General features: G+C 36.5%; 2 protein-coding genes across 2 annotated transcripts; both read right to left on the minus strand.

Moving 5' to 3' along the window:
• Positions 1-5,792: 5,792 nt before the first annotated feature.
• Positions 5,793-7,840, minus strand: LOC128260582 (uncharacterized). The gene is made up of 3 exons (XM_052993721.1): positions 7,795-7,840; positions 7,192-7,707; positions 5,793-5,940 (listed from the first exon to the last, which is right to left on the minus strand). The coding sequence occupies exons 2-3, from the start codon at positions 7,602-7,604 to the stop codon at positions 5,793-5,795; spliced, it is 561 nt and encodes a 186-aa protein (XP_052849681.1). The 5' UTR covers positions 7,605-7,707; positions 7,795-7,840.
• A 970-nt stretch (positions 7,841-8,810) lies between these two features.
• Positions 8,811-10,664, minus strand: LOC128260496 (angiopoietin-related protein 7). Its single transcript, XM_052993557.1, has 2 exons — positions 9,211-10,664; positions 8,811-9,133 (listed from the first exon to the last, which is right to left on the minus strand). The coding sequence occupies exons 1-2, from the start codon at positions 10,407-10,409 to the stop codon at positions 8,995-8,997; spliced, it is 1,338 nt and encodes a 445-aa protein (XP_052849517.1). The 5' UTR covers positions 10,410-10,664; the 3' UTR covers positions 8,811-8,994.
• Positions 10,665-10,936: the final 272 nt, after the last annotated feature.

A 10,936-nucleotide genomic window follows, 5' to 3' on the forward strand; every position in this document is an offset into this window, starting at 1 on the left:
AGGGGTTTAAAAGAAATTTTATTTTTGATCATACTATATTATAACTTTGTCTGTTGTTGACCTTTACAACAAACAATAAAAACAGACGTTTTTTATTAGTTTCTGATATATTTCGGAAATATCATATCAGGTATTTACATTTAGAGTTTATATCAATTTAATACATTATACATTTAATAAAACACACATCTCAACAGTTGGTGGTAGGCATTATTGGCTACTCTCCAATATCACAATTCCCCTTAATGATTTGAAACTAATGACATAATATTTGGGATCCAGAGAAATGATATAAGGTCATCTATATGAGTTTCTACTTTTGCTTGACATACTTTTACATAGGTTAGGTTAGGTTTACCTTAAAAGTATAGAAATAATCTAACAGTTTTTCACTGTGTAGCGAGAATCGGCAAAGAGGGTAAGACGGGAGAATCGTTTTGGAGATGAAAATGGAGGAGATGGGGCTGGACTGTAACGGCAACGTATGCCTGGCAGCTCTCTTAAATATCCGCTCGTTTCCATAGCCCACTGCTGATCCTCCGAGCTTAACGTCTTCATTACGCACGGCCACGGCCCACGTTTCCTTTTTTCTGGATTTTTTTTTTTTTCAGAAATAAAAGAAAAAGTCAGGAAAAGAGACCGAAACAGAATCAGAATCAGAATCAGATTCAGAAACAGAAACAGAAACAACGAAACGAAACCAGAGACTGTCTCTGTTGCCAATTTTGTTTTGCATTTTCGATTTCGTGGCATTTCCTATTGGGAATCCTGGAGATCTGGGAATCTAGAGATCTGGGGATTTGGGGATCTGGAGATCTGGGCATCCGCAGAGAATCGAACTTAAGCCGAACCGCCAGCGGGTGGCCGGTGGTCGCAGCTGGTGGGGATTGTCTGCCGATCGGCGGCGATCGTTAATTAGCTAATGAGCCCAAAGATCAAACGCCAATTAACCAATCGAAGTGCACAAAAGAGGCTCTAATTGAATTAGGGGTTAAGTGACCCAACTGGGCAACTTTAATATGATTAATTTATTTATAAACTACTAAAGCGATTCAAATACATATATTCAAACAAAGAGACTGTGAATTTGTTTGTATTAATAATATCCCTTAATTATAATGTCTTATTACATGCATTGTCTTAAGCATCAAAGAAAAACAACTGTGAATTTATTTATTTATTTATTATTAACTTAATTTTTAAACTTGTAAGTTCAATAATGAACTTATATTAAAATATGTGAATATATAATAAATTTTACTTTATTACTTTAATTATAAAATGGATCTTAATTAAAATGTACTATTACATTCATTACTTTAAGCAGCATTAAAAATAAATTGTGAATTTATTTATTTGTTTATTATATACTTCAATTTCTTAACTTGTAAGTTCAATAATGGACTTATATATAAATATATTGTATTATTACACAATATTTATTACTTTAAGCATAATTTTTTAAATTTCTTATTGATTTGAGTTTGATATGGTAGTTTGTTATTAAATTACTATGCCGCATAACATGTAAATTATCTTACTCGTTTTTTTTTAACATTAAACTAAATCCAATTTAAATTGGTCATTTATGTAAAAACTGTAGTTTTTTTAACACAATCAATGTCATTTATTTAATATACATTAAATCCGTGAGCCCCCAATTTGTTAAACATAAATAAAAATAACTCAATGTTAATACTTAACTGGTTTCATTGCACAATCATTTTTAGTCAGGTAATTCAATTGCTTAAATATGTTTATTGCACAGCCAATTGTGTTGATTTGAAAACAGATTCATTCATTAAATAAATAATGTAGCCTTTTTGAATAATAAACTTCGTTTACTGTTCATTATTGGGTTTCGATAGTGTATTGCAGTCATCATATAAAATGTATTTATATAACAATATTATTTTTCATAATGGAAAAAGTTAAAAAATTTTAATTGTAATATTATGCATTGTACCATAAACATATACTTTAAATTATGACTATAAAAATATAAATCTGAGACATGAACCCACTTGAGTTCTCCATTAATCGTGACTAATGCTCCAAGAATAAGCTCTTAAAGCTCTGAAAAATCATAAATAGAAAATAACCATAATTTGTCTTTATGTTGTTGTGGCTATAAACATAGAATAATATATTAATTATCTAATTTAAATTTCTAGCAATAAGCCCTAATCCACGACGGATGTTTCCCATAAGTTGGATTAACTTTTGGGCTTAACCGAATATGCATGCGAGTATTTCACACGAATTGCGGACTTGCAATTCGTTGCGGGTCGTAAAAAGCGCTGAATGATCTTTGCCTGCTGTTTGCCGTTTGCTGTTTTCTGTTTGCTGTTTTCTGTTTGCTGTTTTCTGTTTGCTGTTTTCTGTTTGCTGTTTTCCGTTTGGATGGATCTTAATACAACAACAATTCATATTTTTTATTACACCTACTTTGGGACCCAGAAAAGCGACGTCGAGTCGATCGGGACAAGAGAGCGGCCCCGAAATGAAGGCGTTAACCAACTTTAATACATTTATTTGGGCCACGCTGGCCAGGATTGGGTATGGGTATGGGTATGGGTAAAGGAATGAGGACTCCAACTGAAACTGAGAACTGAGGAACTGAGGAACTCGGGCGCAGGCGCAGCAGACGCTGCCATATCTGTCCAAAGTAATAATTATGTTTCACGTTGTTATCCTAATTTACGTGCCCCAGAACAGCGACCTAAACAGAATCCCAGTATGAGGTGCACTTCAAGAAATGTAATGCATATAAGTTTCTTGTGAATTATGCCTTTTAAGTGATTTCTTTTTGTTAATAGTGAACATTTGGGTATTTCTTTTATTTTCTAATATATGAAAAAATGTCATATTATAAAAAATGGTACTAAAAATCCTGAAATATGAATGTCCCAATAACAAATACGTTGTATCATGAACTACAGGCATCTATAATTTTTTTTAAATAAATGATTAAAGGGCAAATCCAAAATAAAATATATCTTATTTTATTTAACTATGCATCTATGTAAGTCCCGAATTTCATATTTTGCTTCTTTAGGAAGATATACGATTTTTAGCATTTCAGCATAATTCTTCATTTATAAATGTTGCATCGAAAATAAAGGCACAAAGCTGTGTTCCCCTTATAAACATATTTAAACATTATGTGTTTATACAGGCATGATTTCAACGTTTTATGATAATTAAAGATAAACCAAAAAATTGCACAAAAATAATGCGAAATTAATTTATTTATTAATACAATGCTAACTTATAGTTAAGACTAAGAGCTAACGACAATAGTGGTTAGAGCTATAGCTGCAAGAGGCTTTCAGCTTATAGAGTGGTTTAGTATTATAAATTATATTTTTTTTTTTTTAGCTACTTATAGTTTTTTTTTAGCTACTTATAGTTTTTTTAAATATATACATTTGCTGGTGAACTAATATACCTTATGTATAGAATAATGCAAAATAATTTTTTTGCAAGTGCTTGAACCTGAACCTCCGTCACAACCGATGCCTGGGGCTCAAACTGAAGCCAAAGCTGAAGCTTCAGCTACAGCTTCAGCCAAAACTGAGGCTCATCATCGTCGGCTGGTCGGCGCATTTCACTGGAAAAATATTAAACACAAAGCGAGATACTGAAAATTGATTTCTCACCTTCGTGCACGTTATGGAGGTGGAAGTAAAGGTGGTTGAGGAGATGGAGCTACGGAACATCGGTGCTTTGGAGGTGCCTGTCTTTGTGGCTTATAATTAATTAATACGTAGCTGCACATGTACAAATACAGGTATAAATATCCGGATTTGGATATAGCACTTCGTGATTTGCACGCCCGCCGCGTTTCGTTTCGTTCGGTTTCGTTTGACGGGCTCGAAAAACATTTCAATAATCATAATCTTGAGGGGGCCCCGAAAGGGGGCATCCCCCTGCACATCTGAGGAGGAAGGGCCCTGGTCCGGGAATGCCAGAATTTCAGAATGCCAGAAAGCCCGAATGCCAGACTGCCTGTCGCGGGGCCACCTCCCCCTATTCCACGGTCTGCTCTCCTCCACTCGTAAATTAACATTTATCTGTGAATTTATTGCATCATCGAGAAAAGTTTTCAATTCGCTGGAGAAGCAGCCGAGTAACGGATGGGCGATGTGAGGTAGGGGGGGTCTTGGTAGGAATCCACATGCCCATACCCATTCCTATACCCATTCCTATACCCATTCCATTGCCAGGCACCTGTTGGTCAATGGGAAATTTATCTGTCATTCCTCTTGCACCATTTGTCGTGGCATTTAATTTGCTTTCAAAACGCAGCTTAGTTTTCCATTTCGAAATCTTCGCCTCTCTGGTTTTTGGGAGGGGTATTGGCTTTTTCATTCGATTTGGAAGATTATCGAGGAAAGTGTATGGTAACATAAACCTTGTTCTTTCTATACATTTTTCCATAAGTGATTAAAAAGAGATGAGTTATATGTAATACAAAATTGTTCAAGCGACATTCGTTTAATTTTAACTGTTAACAAATACACTCAGAAAAGAAAATTCCTAAATTGTAGTAAAAATTTTCTTAATTTAATTTAATTTAATTTAATTAATTTAATATTAGCCTTCCATAATAAATTTAGGAAAACATTGCCTAAAAACGGAAGCCTCAAATTAAAGGCAATTATTCCTAGAATTAAGGCAAGATTTGCTAAAGTCAAGGAATTTGGTTTTCTGGGTGCAGATACCCATATTTTCTAAACACAAACTAATACAATATTATTTTTGTTTTATTTCTTTAGTTTTAATTTATGTTTTTGCATTTTATAATTTTGAGTTCTGTACATTACTTTGATTTATACCATGCATATTTTTTTTTTTTGTAATTTTAATAAATAATTACCGCAGAAAAAAAAATTACAAAATATAAGATCGACATGGTTATGTACAAAAATAATAAAAAAAAAGTACGCTCATTTTTTAATGTTAACAAAATCTGAATTTCGTTGTATTTTTAAAATAAGCCATAAAACGTTTAAGTATTTTACTAAACACTTTGTATGCAACTAACTTTTGAGTGCAGAGCAACTAAACATCGGTTTTATTTTCATTTCTGTTAAGCCACCACCTTTGTTAATATTGTTTTCTTTGACTTGTGTGTTTGGGGCTTATACTCAGTTCGTTAGCCTGCCAAACCCCTCCCCCCCCCCCCCCCCCAAAAAAAAAATCCCTCCCTTTGCCCAGCTCTCCCGACGTGACATTTTAAAAACGAGCATGGCCATATAAAAATTTGTGTGATATGATTTTTATAGACTTCAAATCGATTTTTTTATGATCATCGCTGCCGCTTTTTATGCGCTCGCCACGGTTTTATGTGACAGCAGGACAGCGGGGGGTTAGGGGGTCGGGTGGTGTTGCAAACCCATTCGAAATCCGGATGGCTGCATTTTTATGCAATTATGTAATTAGGTGTGAAGGCAAACAATTTAAAGAGGAGTCACAAAATATTGATGCTGCCGATGATGGCGATGATAATGGCCGGAGGACGGTAACCGTTAGGTCTCCTTCTTATCGATGCATTCGGATCGCCATACCATATGTCGTGGCATTGTATAGCTTGCTATATCTATATGCTATACGCTATATGCTATATGCGATCGAAGAGCCAGTCAATATCCGGTCGTGGTCGGTCGGGCGAACCAACTGGGCCACCTGTTGTGTGCCCCTTTTTCTATGTGCGCCGCATTTTTAATTTAATTTTTTTCTGCATTCTCCTTCATATATATGCAAGCTTGAATTATTTCGTGCGGGCTTCAACTTCGAACCTCATGCTCCTGCTGCTGCTGCTCATCCTCCTGCTTTTTGGCCTCCTGGCCGCCGGTGATTAATAAAGCCAACATCCAGACCGGATCGGGCTCGGGATCGGGATCGGGATCGGGCCAGAAACAGCAACTGCAACAGCTGGCGGCAACAGCCTGGCCAATTCCCAGTTCCCAATTCCCAGTTCCCAATTCCCAGTTACCAATTCACATTGCCAATCCCGTTCGTGAGAAGTGCAGAGCCCAGGCCCAAAACTGTCCGCAGTTGACTTTCTTTTTTATGAACTAATAACCATTTGCCCAGCCACTAATTGGCGATGGTTTACATGTTTTCCCTGATTTCCAGCAGATTTTTGGTTGTCATATTGCTAGTCCCCTTAAATGTAGGGTTTGAAACCATTTTGGGCTATCCAAATTCAACCCACATTCTGGGTTTACTTTAAATAATTAATAGTGAGTATACTTGATAAATTATAAAATGAAAACACTCTCACTTAACCTTTAAAGGTTTTTTTTTAGTTTTTGTAAAACATATCCTGCTTACTAACATACCTTACTTATTTATCTGTATCTAAATCGATTAAAAATTTTACTCAACAAGCTAAGACAATCCGATATTTACCATATTTCGCAGAAATTGTTTTTCAAAATTGATTGCATATATTATATCGTTTATAGAGACTTCCAAAAATTAAACATTTTTTGTTGAATCTATTTAGAAAAATCAATTTTGATTTGATACGAAAATTGTTTGAATTTCAACATACCACATTATTTTAAGCTGTGAATTTCATTTGATGGGAAATTTTAAGACTAATTCATCGGTGTGACATTCCAACATTTAACAATTTCCGCCAAGAGTTTTGAAAATGAAACCGATTTTTGAAATGCAAGTTGACCAAAGTAAGACACATAACTATAATAGTGCTTGTTTTTATGACTAAATTTCCCATTTTTTATGACTTTTTTCCAAAAATGTATGATTTTTAGCTGACAATCGATTTAATTTATTATGACGATCTTCAAAATTTTGAACCATACGTCCCAGGCACAACAGTACATGAGTCAGATTTGTTAAAGAAGCCTTACATATTAAGATGTTGTGATTTCTAAAATATAAGTTTTTGAAGATTTGTGGTTTATTTGTCTAAGATTGCAAATTAATCCCATAGCAAGTAAATTTTTTCTTGGGAATTGATTTATGTGTTGCACCATATTTAGTCAATGATTCCCCGAATCGTTTAATTTAAATGGTAAAACAAAAACGGATTTGTTAGTTTTCATTTGATTTTATTTTCCTATCAAGTCTAATGCGAACTGTACACTTATGGTAGGCAATTAAAGTAGGTGAGTATTTACAAGTATCAGTATCCCCGTTCCTCCGCCGCCTTACTTCTTGAGCACCGCATTGGCACTCGTGTCCTGGTGGAGTAGTCCCAGGCCCAGGCCCAGGCCCAGGCCCAGGCGATGATAGGAGCAGGCCACCCGACATCCCCGGGTGCAGAACTCCCGATCCGCGCACATCGACGTGGCCAGACTCAGCTGGACGACCTCGAGGACGCGGCAGTAGTCGTGGCACATGTAGCACTCTGGCCGGGATCGGCAGAGGAGGGGGGGCGTGATCATCGGCAGGGACTGGCGGTAGCAGAGCTCCCGGCACTCCCCGATCCTCTGGGGTCGTCCTTGGCTTCCAATTCCAGTTCCGATTCCGAATCCGGTTCCGCTAGATATGGATGCGCCCAGCGCATTGCCAGAAAGAATGATGGTTAGGCACACAATGGTTGCGGTGATCCTCAGTACTGCCATGTCTCTCGGATATGTGGTTTTCCTTGTGATTTACTCCTGAACTTCGAATGGATTCGATGTGTCGATCGCTTGAGGTTTCCTGGACTTCTGATTGTCCCCTCTCCTTTGGGATCGCCTTATATACCAGCGACGTTTCATTCACAAAAGCGTTGGAAAACCCCGGTTCACTACCTGATCAGCATATACTTACCTAGTTTTGAAGTCTCGAAGGGATCGGGAGGATTCAGGTAATCGACAACACGTGTCCACGACGCAATTTCATGAATGATCTGCTCTACTGGAAATCCCCTGGAATTTCCCGCCATTCATGGCGTTACCTGAAAATGGGTTGAAAATCCCAATCCCGGCGCCGCCATTCGGTGACAGTTTTTATTATTGCGTAATACGTTTCTCATTGATCTACGGATCGTCTGAGTGCTATACCTACTTTAGAAACAATTGTGGACAGACGCAAGATAATTGGGAAAGTTGTAGGTAAAACCGCACTTAAAGTCGTATTGATAAGCAGCATGTCAGACAAATTTGCTATATAACTGTACTGCATATGAAATTATCGTAAAATTTTGTTCATATTTAAATAATTTGTATTCATTTTTTTGTTGAAGTATTTAAAGCTTGCTTTTTGGGGGTTTTAGCCCTATAAATTTGCATTTATTTAACAAAAATCAATAAACAAATACCAAATTCGTTAAACGTTAATTTCAACTCGTTAACAATTTTGAATTCTTCTTATTAGTTCAATAAAATCATGAATGATAAAACAATGCGAACTAAAATTAGCTTGTTTTCGGTCGATTTGTAATATTTTATTTTTAAGAAATTATCCTACAAGATATTGCAAAGCTGAAGCTTTTTAATGAGGCATTTCAATGTTTAAAAAATATTATGCATCAATACTATTTAAAATAAAGTTGTTTTTAATACCATAGACTCTGATATTTAAAAAACTTCTAAATGGTCAAAAATTTTTTTTTAGATAAAATAAAATAAAATATAAAATAAAATGTTCATCAATTTCGTTGTGCAGAAAATCATTTCGGCAGTAACACTGTTAAACAATTATTTAAAACATGGTAAGCAGAGTTTTAGTTACAAGCAAATCGTTTTCCTTGTTAAAATTGTAAATGAAAACCAATATTGTGTTTTAGCCATTTAACACATTATTTAAATTTATTACTGCAATAATTTGGAATTTTGTAACCAATTCTCATGCAAAAACCAAGTAGACTGGCGCCACCTAGGAGCAAGGAATCAATTTGAATTGGGCATGAAAAAAGATGTAGACTACATTTTGTCGAATGTAAAATGAAATGTATGTAAGTAATTTGTATCTCAAACTATCTAAAAACTATACTCGAATGACTGTGTATCGAACAGCTTGGGTTCGGGCTCATCGGGATTTGGGCCTTATCATCATTTCCGAAAAGGTGAGCGACACATTGTAGTTGAAGTTCTGCCAGGTGCCCCATTGAAGTCCCTGGGGTCCATCCTGTTTTATGCCATCCTTATAGTACTTTGCATTCAGTGTGCTGCAAGTGCAAGTGTTTTGTGGGCCATTTGGCTCAAATGGTGTAAATTAATTTCGTTAATTTTAGTTGAAACATACCTTATGCAGCATCTTTTGTACCACCAACCACCGGCGTGATCTTCAGCGCAATTCCCCTTCGCCTTGTCATTGTCGCGGTCGAATGTGCTGAACTTGTCGTTCAAATTGTAAGTTAGAGAATCTCCTGCCGGACCATTATGTTGCCCAAGTGATTTCAGGTAGTACGATTCGGCCTCGCTGCCGATCTTGAAATCGTCGTAATGAATGTAGCTGGTCGACCCATAAAACATGCCAAGCTTGATGTAGAGCTCGTGCTGAACGTCCCTTGTCATCTGGTAGATTCTCTCCAGTCCCAGAAAGAACTCGGCCCTAACATCGCCGAATCCGCTCTTGTAGTCCTGCCAGGGTCGATTGAAATTCTCGGAGCCGTCGAACCGCTTTTGAATGGTCATCCAACCGGTTTCGTTGCACGGCACTTCGAAGTGCTTCAATCCGTGTGATTTTATTTTGTAAATTCCCCTTGGACTGCCACTGGGACATCTATCGGTGCCATTGCACTTCAACAGATCATCGGTTGCAAGAGTTAATTCCTTGGAAACCGATTTTACTGCATTGCTTAAGCCATTGATTTGATTGTCTTTGGTCGTGATGTGTTTGCTTTGCTCCCTAATTTGCGAATCTTTTTTCTTTATAAGGTGGTTCCTCAGTTCGAGTTCACCTGTGACATTTGCCAACTTACTCTGCAATTCAATTTTATCCTTTGTCATAGTGTTCACCAAATTGTGCAGCTCCTTTTGATCCTTAAGCTGGGCAGCTTGGGTGTCCAGTTTTTCTCCCAGAACACTGATTTGTGATTCAAGGATCTTGATGTGATCCGAAGAATGTTCTAACAGAATCTGCGTTTCTTTTATACGTTCACTCAAAGTATTAATTTTTTCATCTTTGCCGTGGAGCAGTTCGTTTTGATTCTCGATTTGGTTTTTTTGCACTATTATAAGGTCGTCCTTGGTCTTGACTTCTCGCTCAGCAATAATTACCTGGCTGTGCAAGTCGTTAATTGTCTGCGATTTGTTGTTTAGTCTGGCCTTCAGTTCACTGTTGGTATCGGATAATTCCTTAAGCTGTTCAAGATGATCGAACATGGGCTTCAATATTTTCAAGCAATGTTCGCCACACTGATTGTCCATATTTTTTACTGGATCTGCGACGGCTAAGGAAAGCCATAGTGCCAGAAAAATCGGCAAACAGGACGGGTTCATTATGTCTAGGCACTGGGCGAGTCGGAACTAAACTTCATTTGACTTCGGGCATATGTCCGACTTAAATAGGCAGTGTTTGCTTGAGATAAGAGCCCATGTTACTCCTATGAGCTCAAAATCGTATCGTTAATTCTGATTCACACGAAAACAAAACATTAGAAAACCCCGCCAAAATTGCACGGTCATGGAAATTTCCAAAAATCTTTGGATCGAAAGCTGACGAGTCTATATACTTATTTAATTTCAGCTTTAAAGGCTTGGGATGCTCTCCTTCTATCTGTCCAAACTCATTTAACAAATATCGGTGAAAAAGAAAAAAAAAATGTAACAAAAAAAAAAATAATTCTACAAAATTGTAAATTTTTTGTTTTGTTTCAAGTGTTGGATATTTTTTCCAAGCAGTTCATTAAAAATATAAGTACTGAAACATGTTTTCTTATTTTTAGAAACCTGGCTATAGCATCCTGTAAAATAAAACAAATTTTTGGTATTCTCTTATTTTGCTAAGAAAATTCGATTCCCTTTAA

This window comes from Drosophila gunungcola (genome assembly GCF_025200985.1).
Source record: "Drosophila gunungcola strain Sukarami chromosome X unlocalized genomic scaffold, Dgunungcola_SK_2 000032F, whole genome shotgun sequence".
Lineage (NCBI taxonomy): Eukaryota > Metazoa > Arthropoda > Insecta > Diptera > Drosophilidae > Drosophila > Drosophila gunungcola.